Below are 25,711 nucleotides of genomic sequence, written 5' to 3' on the forward strand. Positions count from 1 at the left end.
AGCAATTGCAGATGTTTATGAAAATAGTTCATGACTCACAACAAAGCTATATCCCAGTGGGGAAGACGATTTCTAGGAAAGGGATAAATCAACTATGGTTAACCAAGGAAATTAAAGATAGCATTAAACTGAAAGAAAAAAACATACAATATAGGAAAGATTAGTGGTACACCGGGGATTGGGAAAGTTACAACAACCAGCAAAAGATGACCAAAAAATAATAATAGAGGGAGAAGATAAAATATGAGGATAAACGAGCAAGTAATTCAAAAACAGACATATAAACATATAAAGAGGAAGAGAGAAACCAAACTTTACATAAGCACTTTAGAGAATCGGACTGGGGAAATAATAATGGAGAACCGGGAAATGGCAAAGGATTTAAATAAATACTTTGCTCCAATCTTCACGGTGGAAGATACTAATGACATTCTAAAAATACTTGCACATTCTCCTCATGTCTGCGTGAGTTTTATCACCATAACCCAAAGATGTGCAGGTTAGGTGGATTGTCCGCACTAAATTGCCCCTTAATTGCGAAAAAGATAATTGGTACTCTATTTTTAAAAACAAAAGACATTCTAAAAATACTAATTAATCAAGGGGCAAAAGCAGGGGAGAAAATAAACATAATAACCATCACTAGAGAAAAAGGGAAACTAATGGGGTTATAGGCCAGTAAATCCCCTGGACCTGATGGGTTGCATCTTATGATATTAAAGGATGTAGCTACAGAGATGGCGTATGTACTGGTAGTAATCTTCCAAGAATCCTTAAATTCTGGAAAAGTTACAGAGGATTGGAAAACTGCCAATGTAACAGCCTTGTTCAAAGGAAAGGGAGATTTTAAAAACCAGGTAACTATAGGTCAGTTAGCTTAACATCTGTCACTGGTAAATGTTAGAGTCCATTATAATAGCAGAGCATTTAGAAATACATACTATAATAAAGCAGAGTCAGTACGACTTCATGAAGAGGCAATCATGTTTGACCAATTTATTAGAATTCTTTGAGGTGGTAACAAGCAGGATAGATAAAGGGGAACCAGTAGATGTAATATGCTTGGATTTCCAAAAAAATGTTCAATACGGAACCATATTGAAAGGCTATGTAATAGGTTAAGAGTCTATGGTGTTGGGGTAATATATTAGCATAGATAGAGGACTGGCTAACTAATAGAAGACAGAGTTGATGTAAGAGGGACAGCACAATGGTTAGCACTGTTGCCTCACAGCATCAGGGACTCGGGTTTGATTCTGACCTTGGCTGATTGTGTGGACTTTGTACGTATTCCCTATGTCTGCATAGGTTTCCTCCGGATTCTCTGGTTTCCTCACACAGTCCAAAGCTGTGCAGGATAGGTGGATTGACCATGCTAAATTGCCCCTTTGTGTCCAAAGATGTCCATTAGTTCAGTGGGGTTGCGGGCATAGGACGGGAGAGTGGGCCTAGGTAGGCTGTTCTTTCAGACTGTCAGCACGGTAGCATTGTGGATAGTCCAATTGCTTCACAGCTCCAGGGTCCCAGGTTCGATTCCAGCTTGGGTCACTGTCTGTGCGGAGTCTGCACATCCTCCCCGTGTGTGCGTGGGTTTCCTCCGGGTGCTCCGGTTTCCTCCCACAGTCCAAAGATGTGCAGGTTAGGTGGATTGGCCATGATAAATTGCCCTTAGTGTCCAAAATTGCCCTTAGTGTTGGGTGGGGTTACTGGGTTATGGGGATAGTGTGGAGGTGTTGACCTTGGGTAGGGTGCTCTTTCCAAGAGCCGGTGCAGACTTGATGGGCCGAATGGCCTCCTTCTGTACTGTAAATTCTATGTCTATGTCTAATTCTATGTCAGTACAGACATGACAAGCGAAATGGCCTTCTTCTGCACTGTAGGGATTCCATGATTCAGCATGGCAAACTAACTAGTGGAATGGCACAGGAATCAGAGGTGGGTCAACAATTATTCCCAATATATATTAATGACTTGGACGAGGAAAGTGAATGTACTAATGCCAAGTTTTGCGGATGACACAAAAAAAGGTGGGAAGACAAGTGGTGGAGATGACATAAAGGGCGCTATTCTCCAGAAAAATTTCCAAGTGCTGTAGTGAGTGGGGATTGCCCAGCGCTCAGTCCAGCGAAGCCGGCAACAATATTCAATGTCAATTGGCCCACTTAACGAGACCTCATGGGCTTCCCGTCCCGAATGTCGGCTCCCCAGCTGATTGCCGGCACTGCGCTCGCCAGCGCCCCCGCTAACTGCGCCGAGCTGCACTTCAGCTGCACTTGCTCATCCAACCCCAGCCAGCTCGTAGCAATGGTGCCGAGGAGTCTGGCTCCAAGATTCGGGGACGCTGACCTCGGAAGGTTCCTGGATGTGGTGGAGGCCAGGAAGGATGTCCTGTTCCCCCGAGGGTCCCGGAGGATGAGCCACAAGGCAGCCAGTGCCACCTGGGACGGGGTGGCAGCAGCTGTCAGCTAGGGCAGTGCGACCAGGAGGACTGGCCTCCAATGTCGGAAGAAGGTCAACGACTTACACCGGACAGTCAGAGTGAATAGACACCAATCCCTCCCCCCCCCAAAGGGAGCATCCCCCAGGCGACCCCCACCCACCCTCCATCCCCCTTCCCCTTCAATCCCCCCTCCACCCTAACCCTCCCTTCACACCCACCCCCTGTGGTGAATGTAATATAGTTGTATATATGTTCATTCACACTGTCTTTGTAAGCGCAGTAATCCTACCACTAGGGGGAGTAGCGCTGGGAGCACTCAGGAACTTGTACTGGGCTCCACCCTTGGCTCCGCCCATGACTCCAACCCCTAGTGCAGCTGTATAAATATCCGTGTCCAGAGTCAGCCTGGGTCACTACGAGTTCATCGACAGGTAACAGACTGGCTCTGAAGTAAGTCGATTAAAGCCCAGATTCACATCGGAAACACGTGTCTGGTGAATTGGTGGTTCCATCAATTTAATCGACTTAAGAACAATAAAGATCGATTATGGAATCGGCCCTCAAGCCTGGACGCCTGGAACTCAATCCGCAGGATGCAGAGGCTAAAGAAATCTTCTCCCACTGGATCCGGTGCTTCAAGGCCTACCTGGCCGAAGCGAGCACAGCCGAAACTACAGGGGATCAGAAGCTAAGTCTACTGCACGCGAGGGTGAGCCACAGAATCTCTACGCAACTAAACTCGGCCAGTTCATATACTGCGGCGCTAGCAGTTCTCGAAAAAATGTATGTAAGGCCCATTAATGAAGTTTACGCTCGCCATGTGTTCACGACTCGCCGTCAGCGGCCTACGGAATCACTCTCCGAATTCCTAAGAGAACTTAATAATCTGTCCAGTGACTGTAATTACCAAGCGGTTACCGCGGCTGAACACAGGGAATTGGCGGTACGCGATGTTTTTGTAGCGGGCCTCAGGTCTAACTATGTGCGCCAACGACTGCTGGAAAAAGGGGCCCAGGACTTAGAAACGACTCTGGAAGCTGCTACCACGATGGAGGTCTCCTTCCGCAGCCTGAACTCGTTCCCCACGGACCCCGCGACCCAATCATGGGCCCCCGACCAGCGACTTCCCCAGGCCTGTGCTACGCGGCCGCCCAGCCACCATGCTGCCCCAGCCAGCCACTATGCTGCTCCAGCCAGCCACTATGCTGCTCCAGCCAGCCACTATGCTGCTCCAGCCTGCCATTTCTGCGGCCAGAATCAGCACCCGCGGCAGCACTGCCCGGTCCGCAACGCGACCTGCAGCAGCTGCGGGTGAAAAGGGCATTACGCAAGAGTGTGCCTCTCAAAAAGGACTCTAGCTTCCATCTCCCCAGCGACTTGCAGTAATCGCACCCCTCACTCGCAGCCCTGCGGAGCCCGAAACGCTGCGGCCTATGCCCCGACTCCGCCCCCTTCGGCCACATGCGATTCATGGGGTCCGCCATCTTGGAAAACCTCCACCACACAGCCGGCCACGTGCGACTCATGGGGGCCGCCATCTTGGACGCCATCTTCCTCGCCGCCCGCCACGTGCGATCCACGGGCCCGATCGGCATCTCCGCGTTCGGACAACTCTGCGGAGGAATTCGAATTAAACTATGAACTCAGAGGGCAGTCATCACGGGGCCACTGCAGCACAGCTGATCGAGCCGCCGACTACCCGCAACTCAGCACGGTCACCCTGGACCAATCATGACCAAAGAATCTACGAAACTCGATGGCAGAGGTCCATATCAACGGGTACAAAACGCCATGCCTCTTCGACTCCGGGAGCACAGAGAGCTTCATACATCCAGACCTGGTAAGACGCTGTTCGCTCCCCGTTTCCCCCGTGCAGCAAACTATCGCGCTCGCTTCAGGCTCCCACTCGGTCCAGATCCAGGGGCGCACCGCCGCGACACTCACAATCCGAGGCGCTAGTTACTCGAAATTCAAACTCTACGTTTTGCCCGAACTCTGCGCGCCACTCTTATTAGGCCTAGACTTCCAATGCAACCTCAAGAGCCTCACCCTCAGCTTCGGAGGGCCCCTGCCCCCACTCACGATCTGCAGCCTCGCTACGCTGCGAATTCCCCTCCCTCCTCTCTTTGCCAATCTCACTAAGGACTGTAAACCCGTAGCCACTCGTAGCAGGCGGTATAGCCTGCAGGATAGGGTATTTGTCAGAGCAGAGGTCCGAAGGCTACTCAGTGAGGGGGTTATAGAGGCCAGCAATAGTCCCTGGAGAGCTCAGGTGGTGGTCGTTAAGACCAGGGAAAAATTCCGTATGGTGGTCGACTACAATCAAACTATAAATAGATTTACGTTCCTCGACGCGTATCCCCTCCCAGGATTGCTGACATGGTAAACCAGATCGCCCAGTACCGGCTCTTTTCCACTGTGGATCTGAAGTCTGCATACCACCAGCTTCCAATCCGCCCGGAGGACCGCCACTACATGGCATTCGAGGCCGATGGTCGCCTCTTCCATTTCCTCCGGGTCCCTTTCGGCGTCACCAATGGGGTCTCGGTGTTCCAACGAGCAATGGACCGAATGGTGGACCAGTACGGGCTGCGGGCCACGTTTCCGTACTTGGACAATGTCACCATCTGCGGCTATGACCAGCAGGAACACGACGCCAACCTCCACCGTTTTCTCCAGACGGCACAGAAACTGAACCTCACGTACAACAAGGAGAAATGCGTTTTCCGCACATTCAGACTAGCCATCTTCGGCTATGTCGTGGAAAACGGAGTCCTGGGCCCCGACCCGGACAGTATGCGCCCCCTCTTAGAACTCCCTCCCCCTCATTGTCCCAAGGCCCTCAAACGGTGCTTGGGATTTTTTTCCTACTACGCCCAGTGGGTCCCTCAATATGCGGACAAAGCCCGCCCACTCTTCAGGACTACACGATTTCCCCTGTCAACCGAGGCACGCCAGGCCTTCGACGGCATCAAGGAGGACATCGCCAAAGCGGCCATGCAGGCGGTGGATGAATCCACCCCATTTCAGGTAGAGAGCGACGCCTCAGAGGTAGCTCTTGCAGCCACGTTAAATCAGGCAGGGAGACCCGTTGCATTTTTCTCCCGTACCCTCTCCGCTTCAGAACTCCGACACTCTTCAGTCGAGAAAGAAGCACAAGCCATTGTGGAGGCTATCCGTCACTGGAGGCACTACCTCACAGGTAGGAGGTTCACCCTCATCACCGCCCAAAGATCGGTTGCCTTCATGTTCGACAACTCGCGAAGGGGCAAAATAAAAAACGATAAAATCCTGAGGTGGAGGATTGAACTCTCCACCTACAATTACGATATCAAATATCGACCCGGGAAGCTCAACGAGCCTCCGGATGCCCTATCCCGCGGGACATGCGCCAGTGCGCAGATCGATCGATTAAAAAGCATCCACAATGACCTCTGCCACCCGGGGGTCACCCGGCTTGCCCACTACATCAGGGCCCGAAGCCTGCCTTTCTCCAACGAGGAGGTAAAAGCGGTCACCAGGGACTGCCCGATCTGTGCGGAGTGCAAACCGCACTTCTATAGACCAGACAGGGCCCACCTGGTCAAGGCTTCTAGGCCCTTTGAACGCCTCGCGATTGATTTCAAAGGGGCACTCCCCTCAACTAACAAGAACGTTTACTTCTTAAGCGTCGTAGACGAGTTCTCCCATTTCCCATTCGCTATCCCGTGCCCCGACATGACCTCCCACACAGTCATTAGGGCTCTGCATAGCATCTTCATCCTGTTTGGTTTCCCCAGCTACGTACACAGCGACCGGGGTTCGTCCTTCATGAGCGACGAGCTGCGTCAGTACCTGCTTGAAAAGGGCATTGCCTCGAGGAGGACTACCAGCTACAACCCCAGGTGGAACGGGCAGGTGGAAAGGGAGAACGCGACGGTCTGGAAGACCGTCCTACTGACCCTCCGGTCTAGAAAGCTCCAAGTCTCCCAATGATGCGCTTCACGCTATTAGGTCCCTTTTGTGTACGGCGACCAACCAGACCCCTCACGAGAGACTCTTCATTTTTTCCAGGGGCACTACCACGGGGGTCTCACTTCCGGCATGGCTGAGGACGCCGGGCCCCGTACTCCTGGAAAACACGTCAGGGCGCGCAAAACCGACCCCCTTGTTGAGAAGGTGCGCCTGCTCCACTCCAACCCCCAGTACGCATTCGTCGAGTTCCCTGACGGCCGTCAGGACACAGTATCCCTCCGGGATCTGGCACCCGCCGGATCCAGCGCCCCCTCTACCCCCACAGAAGGATCTCTCACCCTACATCCCATGCTGCCGCCCCCTTGCGCTCCCGAGCCCACGAGCTCCCGGCTCTGGGTCGCTGCCCATGTGGAGTTTGCACATTCTCCCCGTGTTTGTGTGGGTTTCACCCCCACAACCCAAAGATGTGCAGGTAGGTGGATTGGCCACACTAAATTGCCCCTTAATTGGAAAAAGGAATTGGGTACTCTAAATTTTTTTTTTAAAAAGAGTTACCCGGAGCTGATGGAGATGTTAGGGAATGGTCGGGACATTCAGAGGGAGATGTCAGCTGATTGGAGGAGTCCCAGAGACTACGGGTGCAGGAAATGGTGCCGGCAGTGAGTGGCACCGAGGCCAACACTGCCAGGGTGATGACCGCAGTGGAGAGCCTGGTGCATGATGTTGGCACCAGGAGTGAAGGTGTCCAAGCTCTCGGAAATGGGGTATTGTACAGAACATTAACAACATTATGCAAAACCATTATGATGGCTTTGTCATTTTCTTCCGCAATGTAGGCTGACCCCCGGACTTTTTCCCATCTCTCCAGGCAACCCCCCCTCCCCGTGGCACGCACTTACCCTCCGGCCATGGTCATGTCTCAGAAGCTGAGTCCCACCCCCTGGGTGTTCGGATGTTGGCTACGTGTGTGGTTTTGACTCTGACACAATGTCCAGGCATCAAGGTGCGATCGGAATGCTAGGCAATGACTCCCGTATTGTATATGGCCCGCCTACCCCTGGAAACTCACTTGGCATGTGTCAAGTGCTCACTTAACCACGATTGCCAATTCCCTATTAGTGATTGATTTCAGCCGTACTGCCAGGTGTCTCAGCAGTCGGTTGGGGTTATGGGTGATCGGTGGGGTAAACGGGCAGGGACAGGGGTTGCCCCCGGAATAGGGTTGGGATCCAAGGGTTGGCACAGTGGTGCCCCCCCAGTGCCTCCCCCCGACCTTCCCATGGTGGCCCACCCCTGCGGAGGGTCCCCCACCCACCTTCGAGCACTGGGGTGGCAAGGCCAGCGCCCACGGTCTCTTTGCCGATGACCAAAGGTGGCTACTCCCCTCCTTGGCTCCCCACAGGAGTCCTTCCGTCAGCTTCATGTTTTTAAAAATGAGTACTAATCGGTGCAGGAGTGAGCACTTGCTGGGGAGGCCGGTAAATGACAGGAGGCCATTGGACGACAGGTGTCTTTTTTTAAATGTTTTTATTCCAGATTTTTCAATAATTTTTACAAAACACTACAAAAGAGAAAATAATGCAAAGAAAACAAAGCAATGTGCCAACAAAAACAACTTAACCCTCTAACCAACTAAAAATTTAACGAACAAAACAAAGCAAAGTGGGGCATCCGCCCCTTACAAATAACATGAAATCAGCCCCCCCCCCCCCCGCCCTCCGGTTTGCTGCTGCTGCTGACCTCCACCTAATGTTCCGCGAGAAAGTCATGGAACGGTTGCCACCGCCTGGAGAACCCCTGCAGAGACCCTCACAAGGCAAACTTTATCTTCTCCAACCGGAGAAACCCCGCCCTGACCCAAGCCTCTACGCTTGGGGGCTTCATGTCCCTCCACATTAACAAGAGCCGTCTCCGGGCTACCAAGGAGGCAAAGGCTAGAACTCCGGCCTCTTTCGACTCCTGCACTCCCGGATCGTCCGATATCCCAAATATCACTATCCCCCAGCTCGGTTTTACCTGAGTGTCCAAGACCTTGGACATAGCCTTTGCAAAGCCTTTCCAAAATCCTGTAAGTGCCGGGCATTCCCAGAACATATGGACATGATTTGCTGGGCTCCCTGAGCACCTCACACACCTGTCCTCCACCCCAAAGAACTTGCTCATTCTCGCCCCTGTCATATGCGCCCGGCGCACCACCTTAAACTGAATCAGGCTAAGCCTGGCGCAAGATGAGGAGGAATTGACCCTGCCCAGGGCGTCAGCCCACAGGCCCTCATCCAGCTCCTCACCCAGCTCCTCCTCCCACTTGCCCTTCAGCTCTTCCACCGAGGCCTCCTCCGTCTCCTGCAGCTCCTGATATATTTCTGATATCTTGCCATCCCCTACCCACACGCCCGAGACCACCCTGTCCTGTGTCCTCCGGGCAGGCAGCAGTGGGAATTCCCCCACCTGCTTTTTCACGAACGCCCGCCCGAACCTGCATGTACCTAAAGGTATTCCCCGGGGGTCGCCCAAATTTCTCCTCCAGCGCCCTCAGACTGGCAAAGGTTCCATCGATAAACAAGTCCCCGATCCTTTTAATTCCCGCCCTATGCCACCTTAGGAACCCACCATTTATCCTAAGGTGTCTCTCGTTAATTGTATGGAAATGGGGTTTAAGTGGTGATAATTGGTTTCTCACCACGCTATGGCAAGATTCCGAATTTGCCTGCGGGAGCAGGCCAGTTGCATCGCAAACTGTTTGCCGCCTGTGCAGTTCTCGTTTTTCGTCTCTCCCGCTATTCACCAGTCTCGTTTCGCTTGAGCATGAGAGTAACGAGACCCACTGTGTTCAGCAACATCTTCCTGTCTGCTCTGCCTCAAAGCCATACTGGCCCTATTCCCTAGTTCCCCCTCAATGCTTTCACCTTCTGACCTATTGCTCCGGTGCCCACCTCCCTGCCATAATAGTTTAAACCCTCCCATGTGACACTAGCAAACCTCGCGGGCAGGATATTTATGCCTCTCCAGTTCAGATGCAACCCGTCCTTCTTATACAGGTCACACCTGCCCCGGAAGAGCTCCTAGTGGTCCAGATGACAGAAACCCTCCCTCCTACACCAGCTGTTTAGCCACGTGTTTAGCTGCTCTATCTTCCTATTTCGAGCTTCACTGGCACGTGGCACAGGGGGTAATCCCAAGATTACAACCCAAGAGGTCCTGTCTTTTAACTTTCTGCCTAGCTCCCTGAACTCCTGCTGCAGGACCTCATGCCCCTTCCTGCCTTTGTCATTTTTACCAATATGTACAATGAACTCTGCCTGTTTGCCCTCCCCCTTCAGGATGCCTGCTGCCCGTTCGGAGACATCCTGGACCCTGGCACCAGGGAGGCAACATACCATCCTGGAGTCTCTTTCATGTCCCCAGAAGCACCCATCTGTGCCCCTGACTAGAGTCCTCTATGACTATTGCTCTTCTGCGCTTTAACCCTCCCTGCTGAACATCAGAGCCAGACAAGGTGCCACTGCTCTGGCTGCTGCTGTTTTCCCCTGATAGGCTATTCCCCCCAACAGTATCCAAAGCGGTATACCTGTTAGAGAGGGGGGCCAACCACAGGGGAATCCTGCACTGGCTGCCTGCCCCTTCTGGTGGTCACCCATCTCTCTGCCTGCACCTTGGGTGTGACCCCGTCTCTATAACTCCTATCTATGACGCTTTCCACCACCTGCATGCTCCTAAGTGCATCCAACTGCTGCTCCAACCGAACCACGCGGTCTGTGAGGAGCTGCCGTTGGTTACACTTGCTGTGGATGTAGTCGACCGGAATGCTGGTGGCGTCACAGATCTGCCACATCTCACAGTTGGAGCACTGCACCCTGCTGAGTAACATTTAAGCACTAATTAATTAATTTAAAATAAACACTTGAATTATTGTTAGATTGAGTTACAATTTACTATACGGCCCTGACGCTAGATGATTTTTACTGTAAAATTAAATGCTAAATACCGATCACTGCCCTCAGGTTTAGTTACTCCACTATCTAGTTCAGGGGTGGGCAAACTTTTCCGTGCAAGGGCCACATTCAGAAATTCACAATTCACAAAGGGCCGCATAGTATATTAAGTAAAATAATTACTTCACCCGGTTATGATTCTGGGCGCCTCATATAGAACATAGAACAGCACAGAACAGGCCCTTCGGCCCTCGACGTTGTGCCGAGCAATGATCATCCTACTCAAGTCAACGTATCCACCCTATACCAGTAAGTAACCCAACAGCCCCCCCGCATTAACCTTAAAAAAAAATTTAAAAAAAAAAAAAAAAAAATTTTTTTTTTTTTTAATGACTTGGTGGGCCGCAGAAATACCTTTGGCGGGCCGCATGCGGCCCGCGGGCCGTAGTTTGCCCACCCCTGATCTAGTTAATCAATTAGATTTGTTTAGCAATATTTTTTTTCTTCAAATTTAACAGATTCCCAACCAGCCAATCAGGTCACAGCTTTACTGTGATGTCACTTCAGTTCCCCCCCCCCCTCCCCCTCCACAATGTTGGCCTTTATTTCAAAGGGAATGAAGTATGAAAATAGGAACCTCTTGCTAAAACTATACAAGGCATTACTTAGACCACACCTGGAATATTGTGAACAGTTTTGGTCCCCTTATCTAAGATAAGACGTGATAACCCTCACAAGGATCATGGGGAATCACTCATTGATCTCCCCATGGGGTTTGTGGGATATGCGTTCCCATGGTAATGGGCAGACGCCCACCCAGTGGGAACCTGTGACCAAGCCCTTTAAATGCCATCCCAGACCAAGACCGGGCTGGGATGCTTGTATTTTAAAAAATATGTTTATTAAAAAATTTCCATATTAAACAAAACTATCCAAAACAATTAACCAAAATTAAACAATAAAAGAAACAGACAAACAAGCAAAAAACATACTAAGTTTAACACAAAAAAACAAACTAAACCCCCTAAAAGTTGACGATGACTAGCAGCTTAAAGAAGGAAATGAATGGCTGCCATCTTAGGCAGTACCCTTCCACCGATCCTCTAATGGTGTACTTAATCTTCTTTTCTAAAATAAATTTAGAGTACCCAATTATTTTTTTCCAATTAAGGGGCAATTTAGTCTGGCCATTCCACCTAACCTGCACATCTTTGCGTTGTCCAGTATTTTCTGTTTTTGTTTCAGATTCCAACATCCGCAGTAATTTACTTTGATCACTTTTAATCTAATTCTCCTATTTATCGTAACCAATTCTCCCTTTGTACCTATGCAATTGACTTTGTTTGATTTATACTCTAGATTCGGACTTATGTAATTCACTCTTGAACCCTATCATAATAATAATAATCTTTAAGAGATTGGAATTGAGAACAATCCGAGTGGATGGGGTCTTTGATTATGCTGCCCGCTTTCCCAAGGCAGTGGGAGGTGTCGACAGAGTCAATGGATGGGAGGTGGGCTCGTGTGATAGACTGGGCTGTTCACGATTCTAGTAAACTCATCCAATTAGTGTTTTGTGATTGTTCTACCTACTACTGTATTTATTATCAGGTCACCTGATCACCACCAGTAAAGGCCCCATTGCTATTTTTGGGATCTTGTGTGCAAATTGGATACCCCATTATCAAACACTGAAAACATCTCATTGGCTGTAAAGTCCTTTCGGGTGTCCTAAGGTCAAGAAAAGCGTTCTATAAATACAAGCCTCTTTTATTTTAAGACCATTGAAACTAAGGACAATCCTTGGCATGCTCTACACTGCCTCCAGCAGGCGCCAGAATGTGGCGACTAGGGGCTTTTCACAGTGACTTCATTGAAGCCTACTTGTGACAATAAGCCATTATTATTATTAACATTTAAATGTCTGCCTTAGAAACCAAACTAGACATATTGCACAAGGGGTTTGACCTGAGCTAGGCAGTGATGTGGAGAGAATCGAGTTTGGGGTCCTGGGGGGCACAGGGAGATTTGGGTTGCAGTTATTGAAAGAGAGTAGGGTTACTGGAGTATTTTGGTGAGTTAATGGGAGATTTAGTCGTTATTGGGGGTTAATGGGTAATTTAGGGTTAATGGGGGATTTGTTGTGAAGGTTACTTGCGGATTGGGGTTGCCAACTTGTGTTGACTATTCCTAGAGGTATTGTCACCTCTCAATCCACTACCCCAGTCAAACAGCCTTCCTCAGCGGCCACCTACAATATTTTATATAATTAACAAATATGTTGATGAAAACTTTTTAAAGTCTTAAATGATTTCTGTCAGATAAATGTTCAATTCCCGGAGACTCCAGGGCAATCCTGGAGGGTTGGCAACCCCACTCGCCACATTGACTCCCTGAAGATGGCGAGCCGGCTGCGGCTGCTGCTCCGGCCAGGCTGCGGACACCCGGCCGCCGGTCCGGGCACAACCCCTGCCCTGGGCCGCGGGTACCGTCGGCCGGGGGCCCCAGTGGACAATCCGCCCCCCTGGAGAAGGCTGAGCTGGGACTGGCGGAAGGGCCTGGAGAGTGTAGGCCGGCACTGGGGCCTCCTGCGGGAGGAGGCATTGGGGCGGCTGCGGGGCCCTGAGGGCCGCCCCCTCCGCCAGGAGCTGCTGGAGCAGAATCGCCTCCTGTGGCAGGCCCAGGGCCCGGACAGCCTGCAGCACTGGCACGTCTCCAGTGACCAGGAGATTGGCGGCCGGAGCCGGGCCCTACTCGGCGTTGGCAGCAACGGGCGGACGGCGCTGCTGACGGGCGAGCTCAACACGGAGCCGCCCCGCGACGGGGAGACCCGATACAGCGGCTACTGCAGCCTGAGGAGCCGCCCGCTGAAGGTTAGGGGCTTCCCAACCCCCATCCCACAATGTCAGCACCCCACCCCTCAAACACCTATCCCCCTCTACCCCCCTTCCCCCCCTCACAACCCCCTCTACCCCCCCTCTACCCCCCTCACAACCCCCTCTACCCCCCCTCACAACCCCCTCTACCCCCCCTCACAACCCCCTCTACCCCCCCTCACAACCCCCTCTACCCCCCCTCACAACCCCCTCTACCCCCCCATACAACCCACTCTACCCCCCCATACAACCCACTCTACCCTCCCCTCACAGCCCCCTCTACCCCCCTTCACAACCCCCTCTAACCCCCCTCACAACCCCCTCTAACCCCCCTCACAACCCCCTCTACCCCCCCTCACAACCCCCTCTACCCCCCTCACAACCCCCTCTACCCCCCTCACAACCCCCTCTAACCCCCCTCAACCCCCTCTACCCCCCCCCTCACAACCCCCTCTACCCCCCCTCACAACCCCCTCTACCCCCCCTCACAACCCCCTCTACCCCCCCTCACAACCCCCTCTACCCCCCTCACAACCCCCTCTACCCCCCCTCACAACCCCCTCTACCCCCCCTCACACCCCCCTCTACCCCCCCCTCACAACCCTCTCTACCCCCCCCTCACAACCCCCTCTACCCCCCCTCACAACCCCCTCTACCCCCCCTCACAACCCCCTCTACCCCCCCCTCACAACGCCCTCTACCCCCCCCTCACAACCCCCTCTACCCCCCCCTCACAACCCCCTCTACCCCCCTCACACCCCTCTAACCCCCCCTCACACCCCCTCTACCCCCCCTCACAACCCCCTCTACCCCCCCCTCACAACCCCCTCTCCCCCCCCCTCACAACCCCCTCTACCCCCCCCTCACAACCCCTCTACCCCCCCCCTCACAACCCCCTCTACACCCTCTTAAAACCCCCTCTACCCCCTCACAACCCTCCTACATACCCCCCCCTCACAACCCCCTCTACCCCCCCTCACAACCCCCTCTACCCCCCTCACAACCCCCTCTACCCCCCCTCACAACCCCCTCTACCCCCCATACAACCCACTCTACCCTCCCCTACAACCCACTCTACCCCCCCCCTACAACCCACTCTACCCCCCCCCTACAACCCACTCTAACCCTCCTTACAATCCACTCTACCCCCCCTTACAACCCACTCTACCCCCCCTTACAACCCACTCTACCTCCCCTTAAAACCTACTCTACCCCCCCCCTTACAACCTACTCTACCCCCCCCTTACAACCTACTCTACCCCCCCTTACAACCCACTCTACCCCCCTTACAACCTACTCTACCCCCCCCATACAACCCACTCTACCCCCCCCACCGACACTAATCCCCACCCCACCGACACTAATTCCCCCCCACCGACACTAATTCCCCCCCCCCCACCGACTCTAATCCCCCCCCCAACCGACTCTAAATTCCCCCCCCCACCGACTCTAATTCCCCCCCCCAGCACCGACTCTAACCCCCCCCGACCGACTCTAACCCCCCCGACCGACTCTAACCCCCCCCCCCGACCGACTCTAACCCCCCCCCCCGACCGACTCTAACCCCCCCCCCCGACCGACTCTAACCCCCCCTACCGACTCTTAACCCCCCCCCCGACCGACTCTACCCCCCCCCGACCGACTCTACCCCCCCCCCGACCGACTCTACCCCCCCCGACCGACTCTAAGCACCCCCCCCGACCGACCTCTAAACCCCCCCCGACCAGACTCTAACCCCCCCCCTACCGCTCTAACCCCCCCCGACCGACTCTAACCCCCCCCCGACCGACTCTACAACCCCCCCCCCCGACCGACTCTACCCCCCCCCCCGACCGACTCTAACCCCCCCCCCACCGACTCTAACCCCCCCCGACCGACTCTAACCCCCCCCCCGACCGACTCTAACCCCCCCGACCGACTCTAACCCCCCCACCGACTCTAACCCCCCCCCGACCCCTCCGACTCTAACCCCCCCCCCGACCGCCTCTACCCCCCCCCCGACCGACTCTAACCCCCCCCGACCGACTCTAACCCCCCCCCGACCGACTCTAACCCCCCCGACCGACTCTAACCCCCCCCCCCCGACCCCCCCCTCTAACCCCCCCCGACCGACTCTAACCCCCCCGACCGACTCTAACCCCCCCCGACCTCTCTAACCCCCCCCGACCGACTCTAACCCCCCCCGACCGACTCTAACCCCCCCCCGACCGACTCTAACCCCCCCGACCGACTCTAACCCCCCCCGACCGACTCTAACCCCCCCCGACCGACTCTAACCCCCCCCCCCCCCGACCCTCCTAACCCCCCCCCCGGACCGACTCTAACCCCCCCCCCCCCTCCCGACCTGACTCTAACCCCCCCCCCCGGCCGACTCTAAAACCCCCCCCGCCCCGACCGACTCTAACAACCCCCCCCTCACGACCTGACTCTAACCCCCCCGCCGACCGTCTCTAACCCCCACCCCCCGGACCGACTCTGAACCCCCCCCCCCGACCGGACTCTAACCCCCCCCCGACGCGACTCTAACCCCCCTCCGACAGACTCTAACCCCCAACCGACCGACTCTAACCCCCCCAACCGACTCTAATCCCCCCCGACTGACTCTAACCCCCATCCCGCGTCAAATCCCGTGCCCTCAAACACCCCCCTGACCCCCTCAACCCCCCCAGATGACACCAGACCCCCGTCCCTGACCCCCGCCCCTGACCCCCTCTGATCTCTGACCTCCTCCGACCCCTGCCCCCCTCCGACGCCAGCCTCTGACCGCCCGACCCCACCGACGTCACCCCCGACCCCACCGACGTCACCCCACGACCCCCTCCGACCCCACACACCCCCTCCGACCCCACACACCCCCCCCGACCCCACACCCCCCCGACCCGAAACCCCTCACCCAACACCCCCCGACCCCACACCCCTGGCCCCACCCCCTGATCCCCCCTAGGCCCCACACCGCCCCCGACTCTCTCCGAACCACCCCACCCCAACCCCCTCTGAACCACCCCACCCCGACCCCCTCTGAACCACCCCCACCCTGACCCCCTCTGAACCACCCCACCCCGACCCCCTCTGAACCACCCCACCCCGACCCCCTCTGAACCACCCCACCCCGACCCCCTCTGAACCACCCCACCCCGACCCCCCTCTGAACCACCCCACACCCGACCCCCTCTGAACCACCCCACCCCGACCCCCTCTGAACCACCCCCCTGACCCCCTCTGAACCTCCCCCCGGACCCCCTCCGAACCACTCCCCGACCCCCCTCCTAAACCACCCCCCCAGACCCCCTCTAAACCACACCCCCCCGACCCCTTCTAAACCACACCCCCCGATCCCTTCTAAACCACACCCCCCGGACCCCAGCTAAACCATGCACCCCCGACCCCCTCTAAACCACACACCCCGACCAGGGCTCCCTCCAGCGCTCCCTCCTCCTGGTCCCCCCCATGAACACTCCCTCTCCCTAGGATCGAACCTGGGACCTCGGAGCCCACCACCCCATTTCTGATATTCCACCCCACCCCCTTAGAAATACTCTGACAGTTCTACAGTGTTTGTGGCTATTCTCATGAATGTGCCATAGCTTCCAGTCACACAGCTTCCTTCTTTGCCCGCTGCAGGGTGCCTTTGACCTCAAGAAGTATTATGACCTGTCGAATTTCAATACGCTGTATTTGCGGGTCCGAGGGGACGGCCGGCCCTGGATGGTGAACATCAGCAGTGAGATGTACTTCACCCATCAGAAGGATGACCTCTACAATTATTTCCTCTTCACCCGGGGAGGCCCTTATTGGCAGGATGTGAAGGTAGAACAGAATATCTTCCCATTCATCTGAAGGCTCTGTATCATGCCTTTGAGTACAGGAGCCCAGTGGCATCTCATCCCCTATGAATTGGATACTCTAAATTTAATAAATAAACAAATAATGCTGGGGCAGCACGGTAGCACAGTGGTCAGCACAATTGCTTCACAGCTCCAGGGTCCCAGGTTCGATTTCTGCTTGGGTCACTGTGTGGAGTCTGCACGTTCTCCCCGTGTGTGTGTGGGTTTCCTCCAGGTGCTCCGGTTTCTCCCACAGTCATACATGTGCAGGTTAGGTGGAATGGCCATGATAAATTGCCCTTAGTGTCCAAAATTGCTCTTAGTGTTGGGTGAGGTTACTGCGTTATGGGGATAGGGTGGAGGTGTGGGCTTGGGTAGGGTGCTCTTTCCAGGAGCCGGTGCAGACTCGATGGGCCGAATGGCCTCCTTCTGCACTGTAATTTCTATGATCTATGATACAATTGTAGCAAGATTACCTAATTCTTTCTTTAGTCTTCCTCAGTCTTTAGACTCAGGTTGTGCCACAGGACCGGAGAATTACAAATGTTAAACCCTTGATCAAAAAAGGGCTCATCGATAAACCCAGCAACCCACAGGCCGGTCAGTCTAACTTTGGTGGTGAGGAAGCTTCTAGAAACAATACTTTGGGACAAAATTAATTTTCACTTGGACAAATATGGTTTAATTAAGGAAAGGCAGCATGGATTTGTTACGATTAAATTGGGTTTAACTAACTTGCTGGAGGTTTTTGAAAGGTAACAAAGGTTGATATGATGTCCATGGACTTCCAAAAAGCATTTAATACAGTGATACATGTGAAACCAGCTGGGTGACCTGAAACAGAGTAATAGTTAATGGATGTTTTTCGGACTTAAGAACAATTTGTAGTGGAGTCCCCAGGGGCAATGTTTTGACCCTTGCTTTTCCTGGGATAGATGATCTGAGTTTGCCCTGCTGCTGGTGTCTTTATATCAGTACTGCGGCGGGAGGATCTCTTGGCCTCTTGAAATCTATGATTCATGTGTTTTTCCAGATTCCGTTCTCCAAGTTTTTCCTGTCCAGTCGGGGTCGAATCCAGGATAACCAGCATCCATTGTGGTTGGACAAGGTTTGAGACTTTTTATTGAGGTATTTTAGGCATATAGAAAAAGTGACATTGTACAGTACAAAACACAAAGAAGTCAAGACACAAATTACAAAATAAACATTATGCAAACCACGGTTCTGTTCACGCACAGACCTGCCTCAATATCCCCCTACTCTACTCTACCCTAGCCCCCTCCCCGCTGACGCCTACTCTGCTGCCACCTCTGGGCGAACCCTAGTAGCGAACCTCTCGAGGCGAACGTGACTTTCCCTAGGCCAAGAAAGCTCGCCATGTCCGATAGCCATACCTCAGCCCTCGGGGGCTTTGAGTCCCTCCATGCTAACAGTATTCGTCGCTGGGCTACCAGGGAAGCAAAGGCCAGAACGCCGGCCTCTCTCTCTTCCTGGACTCCAGGGTCCTCCGAAACCCCAAAGATTGCCATCTCCGAGCTCATTACCACCCCAGTTTTCAATACCCAGGACATGACATCTGCGAATCCCTGCCAATACCCGCCGAGCTTAGGGCACGACCAGAACATGTGTACATGGTTAGCCGGCCCTCCGGCGCATCTAGCACACTTGTCCTCCAGCCAGAAGAATCTGGTTCATCCGGGCCACCGTCATGTGGGCCCGGTGCACGACCTTAAACTGGATCAGGTTGAGCCAGGCGCATGTGGCGGTCATGTTTACTCTGCTCCGGGCTTCTGCCCAAATACCGTCCTCCAGCTCCCCCTCCCCCAAGCTCCTCATCCCACTTAAGCTTCAGGTCCTCAACCTGCTTATCCTCAGCTCTCATTAGCCCCTTGTAGACGTCTGAAACTCTACTCTCTCCCACCTCTCCCCTGGAAACTACCCTGTCCTGCCTCCCCTTTGGCGGGAGACGTGGGAAGGACGACACCAGTCTGCATACAAAATCCCTCACCTGTAAGTATCTAAAGTTGTTCCCTCTCGCCAGCCCAAACTTCTCCTCCAGCGCCCTCATGCTCGGAAAGCTCCCTTCCAGGAATAGATCCCCCATCCTCACAATCCCCACCCTCCTCCACAGTCGATTCCCCCCCCGTCCATGTTCCCCGGGGTAAATCGGTGGTAGCCGCAGATTGGGGTCCACACCAATGCTCTTACCTCCCCTAAAGGTTTGAGACCTTTATTGAACTGAATGACTAGCTGGAGTGTTTAAATAAAACCCTATCATGTTCAGACAATTGCGTCAATAATCAGTGGAATGTTCTCTTGTGTTGCATGCCACCGACTGTATTTCCGACAAGTAGCACAGTGGTTAGCACAGTCGCTTTGCAGTTCCAGGGTCTCCGGTTCGATTCCCGGCTTGGGTCTGTCTTGTTCTATTTTATGCAGTGAGTAACTGTAGTTACGAGGTCTGGAGGAGAGGTTGGGGTGGACTGGGGCAGGGGGGATTACTGATCCTGGGGATGAGTAAGCAATAGAATGTACAGATCCTTAGACATGTCCCTGAAATGTTTTGTTTTGTTACAGATCAACACAATCGGCTTCACACTGGGTGACAAAGTAGATGGGCCATTCCAATTGGAAATCGACTTCATTGCTGTGTGCAATGACCGAGCTCACACCGAGGAGTTTGCCTATGAGAAATACAAAAGAAACCCAGAGGTATAAATAGATTCACAGGACTGCCTAACCTCAGACAGACCTGCACAGACTATACACTGGAGCACTTACCTGTGCTGGGCAAAGATCCTCTCTGGGAGATGGACTGACTGACTTTGTGCTTCCTCAGCCTATTTGGAGAGATCATTGACTGTGTGCAGCAATAACATCTCGCCTAGATCTTGGAGCGTTGAATGTATATCGAGAACTTGTAATAAAGTTTTATCTTTGTAATCATTATCCTGCACTTTCTTATACAAGAATTCTCTGTAGGAAGTGGCTCCTGATCTGGCACGAGCTGATGATGTAGCACTGGCATTCATTCAGGGGCATCATGGTATTGTGTTGATTGTCCTCTAGCAGCTTCAAGTTCGTGAGTTGTTAAATTTCATGAATATTGTGAATTAAATTTAACCATCAGAAAGAGAGTGTGATTGCAACATGAAAAGTAAACAAAAGGAAATGGTGGTTAGCACTGCTGCCTCACAGCGACAGGGACCCGCGTTCAATTTCTGCCTTGGGTGACTGTGTGGAGTTTGCACATTCTCCCCATGTCTGTGTAGGTTTTCTCCGGGTGCTCCAGTTTCCTCCCACAATCCAAAGATGTTTCAGTTAGGTGGATTGGCCACGCCAAAATTGTCGCTTAGTGTTCAGAGATGTGCAGGTTAAGTGGGGATAGGGTGGGGTAGTGGGCCGAGGTATGGTACTCTTTCAGAGGGTCAATGTAGACTCGATGGACTGAATGGCACTAGAGATTCTACAGAAAGGCAAGCACAAACTCAACTATTATCTTTCCAACAAAAACTTGTATTTATACAGCACCTTTAACATAAAATATCCCGAGCTGCTTCACAGCAATGTTACTCAGCTGAAATTTGATGCATACCAGTTAAGGAGATATTGGGTGAGATTCAGCAACCTTGTCACGCTTGACTTGGTGTCGGGACAAGGCCGTTGAATTCCGCAAGTGGCCTTGTGAGATTTGCGATGCTCAAAAAGGTCTCGCGAGATTCCGTTAAGGCATTACATAGAACATAGAACAGTACAGCACAGAACAGGCCCTTCGGCCCTCAATGTTGTGCCGAGCCATGATCACCCTACTCAAACTCACGTTATCCACCCTATACCCGTAACCCAACAACCCCCCCTTAACCTTACTTTTATTAGGACACTACGGGCAATTTAGCATGGCCAATCCACCTAACCCGCACATCTTTGGACTGTGGGAGGAAACCGGAGCACCCGGAGGAAACCCACGCACACAGGGGGAGGACGTGCAGACTCCACACAGACAGTGACCCAGCCGGGAATCGAACCTGGGACCCTGGAGCTGTGAAGCATTTATGCTAAGCACCATGCTACCCTGCTGCCCCAGATTGTTTGATCTGGATCTGGATCTCGCTCTCGCTGGGCGTAATCCAGATCTGAATATTTAAATGATGCGCCTGGTGCTTAATGGTTGCGACTGGGCGCCCTTTGGTACTGTTCTACACAAATGTGGACCAGTTGTAACGGCAACATGTCGGGGGGGGGGGGGGGTTCTCCCTGGCACACTCACCCTGTCAGTGTCACCCTGACCAGTGAGGGGCGGTCCCCAAGGTTGGGGGTTAAAAAAATGGGGGTGGGGGAGAGAGAGTTTGGAGCAGCCAGTCAAAATATCACCCCGATCTGTGAGGCTCGCCCTCTGCCTCGGCAGAAAGAACTCCCTGAGACCAAATAAAAATGCAAAGCGCCATTGAATAGCTGGGTGTTTAACACCCCGCTAAATGCCCAGTTATGTGAACTTTAACTCAAGTACGCGGAATCGCACCCACTATTTTCAAACCCTGTTATGGCTTTATCCCTCCCTATTTAACAACCTATTTCGTACTAGAACAGTACTAAATGGCGCCCTGGTCCTATAACACTCCCAAGATATCAGCACTCTTCCAATTCTGGCCTCAAGCAACAGCAATTTTAACAGGATACAGACAAAAAAAAGGAAGAAAAATACACGGCAAAAGGGAGATGGTGAGAAAGGAAAGAGGAGAAAATAAGATTAGAGCCATTGGGTTGATTGATGTGCCAATAGGGGGTTTGGGAGTTAACCCACTGGCTTCAACTACCGCATACGTTTTACAAGAGTCCTCCCCACAGAAATGCACTACTAATGGTTGGCTAAAGGAACTGAAATAAGTTATAAGATTATTTTCTCCAGTGATCAAATAGCCTGTATTCAGTGGTGCCTGTTGGCCACGAAGGTCTTGAGCGTACTACTTGACACTACTCAATCCCTCTCTGTCGGTCTTGGCCATCCCAGGCGTTGATACACAAGGAGGTCCTCTGCTCAGCCGTTCTCCTATTCACCAGATTACTAAAGGTGACCAATCAGGAATGGAGGAACAGCTCCTTTAGAAAGTGAAACAGACTGAAACTTCTAACACTACATAAAGGATACAAATCATTTTTTATTTTGTCTGCAAAATAGGCAAGCTGCCTGGATGTCCATAAAATGGTGAAAGAATGATTGAAGTTAACATACGGGAACAGGATGTAAGAATTAGGAGCAGAAAGAGGTTAAACCTACTCTTAACTGATCATGGTTAATCTGATTGTGACCTTAACTCCACTTTCCTTCTTGTCCCCTACAACCCTTCGTAAATCAAAAATCTGTTGAATTCAGCCTTAAATATATTAACGTTCCAGCCCCATTGATCTCTGGAGCAGATGATTCTTCATCATTTGGATCAAATAAGTATTTTTCAATACTGTAGAGATGCTAGTGGTTAAGTTTAAAATTGACCTGACCTGAATGTTTTTTTTTTTAAATAATTTTTATTGGCAAATTTTGTATTTATATAACAACAACGAACCGCAATAAAATACCAACAATAACAATAATGATAAAAGTCATAAACATTCGCCCATCCTCAATGAACAACAAAACAACACCCCCCCCCCCCCCCCCCCCCCCCCCCCCGGTTGCTGCTGCTATTGACCAAGATACCTATCTTTGAGCCAGAAAGTCCAGAAAAGGCTGCCACCGTTTATAGAACCCTTGTACTGATCCTCTCAGGGCAAATTTGACCCTCTCCAATTTTATAAATCCCGCTATGTCACTGATCCAGGTCTCCACACTTGGGGGCCTCGCATCCTTCCACTGCAGCAAGATCCTCCGCCGGGCTACTAGGGATGCAAAGGCCAGGACACCGGCCTCTTTCGCCTCCTGCACTCCCGGCTCCGCCGCATCTCCAAAAATCGCGAGTCCCCACCCTGGCTTGACCCTGGATCCAACCACTCTCGACACCGTCCCCGCCATCTCCTTCCAGAATTCTTCCAGTACCGGGCATGCCCAGAACATATGGGCATGATTGACCTGACCTGAATGTTAAGGACATGAGAATTGTTTTAACATTTGATGGACTATATATGTGATCTTCCCTTTGTAATGATTCAATTGCATTCCAGTTCTCCTCCAAGATGAACGCATTCAAAAGTGAATTTCAATGCAATTTAAATATTTCATTATAAGGCAATTGTAACAATCTGATCAGAAATCAGGGTGATCAGAATATCGCCAACGAACCTGATAAACAATATGAATGTGTCACAAAGGATTGGCAAGATGAAACATAGGATTTAGGAGCAGGGCTTTCAGTTAACCCTTTATAGAATTTACAGTGCAGAAGGAGGCTATTCAGCCCATCGAGTCTGCACCGGCTCTTGGAAAGAGCACCCTACCCAAGGTCAACACCTCCACCCTAGCCCCATAACCCAGTAACCCCACCCAACACTAAGGGCAATTTTGGACACTAAGGGCAATTTATCATGGCCAATCCACCTAACCTGCACATCTTTGGACTGTGGGAGGAAACCGGAGCACCCGAAAGAAACCCACGCACACACGGGGAGGATGTGCAGACTCCACACAGACAGTGACCCAAGCCGGAATCGAACTTAGGACCCTGGAGCTGTGAAGCCATTGCTATCCACAATGCTACCGTGCTGCCCCACTTTGAGCCTGTTCTGCCATTCAGTAAGGTCATGGTCTCAATTCTACTTTCCTGGCTGCCCCAGCTTAACCCTTGACTCCCGTGTCTATTAAAAATCTAACTCAACCTTGAATGAAAATTCAACAACCCAGCCTTCACTGCTTTCTGGGGAAAAGAGTCCCACAGACTAGTGACCCAGTGAGAGAAAAGTAGAACATTTTCCTCTGTGTAATCCCTTTGTCTCCCCCACAAGAGGAAACCTTCTCCTGGTAGCCACACTATCAAGTCCCCTCAGAATCTCTCGTTCTTCAAAACTACAATGGTCATAGGCCCATTCTGTTCAACTATTCTTCACAAGATAAGCCCTTCATCCAAGGAATGAGTTGAGTGAACCTTCTCTGAATTGCTTCTCATGCAATTATATCCTTTTTCAAATCAGGAGACCAAAAGGCATAGAATATAAGAGCATAGGGGTTATGGTGGAGCTGTACAACAAGCTTGTTAGGCTACAAGCTAGAGTATTGTGTGCCGTTCTGGTTACCACATGTGATTACACTAGAAAGGGTGCAGAGGAGATTCAGAAGTATGTTGCCTTGGCTGGAGTGTTTCAGCTATGAAGGCTAGCTAAGCTGGGATAGTTTTCCTTGGAGCAGAGAAGGCTAAGGTTTGAGGTATACAAAATTATGTATAGAAAGGGTAGATAGGAAGAAATTTTCCCCTCAGTAGTGGGGCCAATAACCAGGGGGAATAGATTTAAGATAAGGGACGGGAGTTTTAGAGGGAATTTGAGGAAATCTTTTTCACCCAGAGGGTGGTGGGAATCTGGAACTCACTGCCTGAAAAGGTGGAAGAGACGGGAACCCTCATAACATTTAAGTATTTTGTTGAGCACTTGAAATGCTATAGCATACAAGGCTATGGACCAAATTCTGGAAAATGGGATTAGAATAGATAGGTATTTGATGGCCAGCGCAGACACGATGGGCAGAAGGGACTCTGTGCTGTAAAAAAATTTGGCAAAATTAGCAACATCAGGGTAACAGCTGTTGCAGGTGATATCCGAGTGCATCTTAACCATTATGATCAGCCAGAAGTGAAAGTGAATTCCTGACTGTTTCTGTTTATTTCCCTTTAGAAGTAGAGTGACTGGTCATCCATTTGATGGTATTTCTATTCAGATAATTACAATGGGATACCATGAAGGTTGAATTAATTTCATATATTTTGCATGGTGTCCTGAACGTCCCAAATTCATCTCCGGTGAATGTTGCATGTACAGAGTCACAGTTGTTGTGGTGCAGAAGGAGGCCATTTGGCCCATCATGTCTGCACCGGCTCCCCAAACAAGCATCATGATTTAATGCAATTCCCCAGCCTTTTCCCCCCCACACATTTTTCTATTCAAATAATCATCATATGCACTCTTAAACGCCTTGATCGAACCTGTCTCCACCACACTTCCAGGCAGTGCATTCCAGAGCCAAACCTAAGTAAGTAAAGTTAAGTAAGTAAGTAAATGTGTGAATGCTTTTTTCTCACATCACGGGCGAAATTCTCTGCGGACCGACGTGACGCCCATTTCCGGCGGGGAAAAGCGGTGCGGATGGCTCCGGCGTCCGGGCCTTCTTTTAAGCCGGCAATCTCCGTTCCCGAAAGGGCCAGCAGCGGACTGACGCGATACGCGTCAGTTTCACCAGCTGCGGAAGTGGCGAGTCCCGGCGTTGTTTGGGGGGGGGGGGGGAGGAGAGAGAGAGACCCGGCGTTGTTGGGGGGGGGGTAGAGAGAGAGAGACCCGGCGTTGTTGGGGGGGGGGGGGGGAGAGAGACCCGGCGTTGTTGGGGGGGGGGAGAGAGACCCGGCGTTGTTTGGGGGGGGGGGAGGAGAGAGAGACCCGGCGTTGTTGGGGGGGGAGGAGAGAGAGACCCGGCGTGTGGGGGGGGGGGGGGGGAGAGAGACCCGGCGTTGTTTGGGGAGGTGGGGAGGAGAGAGAGAGAGACCCGGCGTT

General features: G+C 52.2%; 1 protein-coding gene across 1 annotated transcript; it reads left to right on the forward strand.

The window, feature by feature from the left end:
- Nucleotides 1-12,577: 12,577 nt before the first annotated feature.
- On the forward strand, nt 12,578-19,973 carry ndufaf1 (NADH:ubiquinone oxidoreductase complex assembly factor 1). Its single transcript, XM_038782617.1, has 4 exons — nt 12,578-13,199; nt 16,824-17,009; nt 18,060-18,134; nt 19,604-19,973. The coding sequence occupies exons 1-4, from the start codon at nt 12,726-12,728 to the stop codon at nt 19,742-19,744; spliced, it is 876 nt and encodes a 291-aa protein (XP_038638545.1). The 5' UTR covers nt 12,578-12,725; the 3' UTR covers nt 19,745-19,973.
- The last annotated feature ends 5,738 nt before the right edge of the window (nt 19,974-25,711 follow it).

Source organism: Scyliorhinus canicula, chromosome 2 (assembly GCF_902713615.1).
Source record: "Scyliorhinus canicula chromosome 2, sScyCan1.1, whole genome shotgun sequence".
In the NCBI taxonomy this organism is placed as follows: Eukaryota; Metazoa; Chordata; class Chondrichthyes; order Carcharhiniformes; family Scyliorhinidae; genus Scyliorhinus; species Scyliorhinus canicula.

Bases quoted from the DNA above. Each gene is read 5' to 3' on its own strand.
- ndufaf1 (XM_038782617.1), top strand. From the start codon at position 12,726: ATGGCGAGCCGGCTGCGGCTGCTGCTCCGGCCAGGCTGCGGACACCCG. The intron at 13,200-16,823 runs GTTAGGGGCTTC...TGCCCGCTGCAG, and splicing joins TGAGGAGCCGCCCGCTGAAG to GGTGCCTTTGACCTCAAGAA. The intron at 18,135-19,603 runs GTTTGAGACTTT...GTTTTGTTACAG, and splicing joins ATCCATTGTGGTTGGACAAG to ATCAACACAATCGGCTTCAC.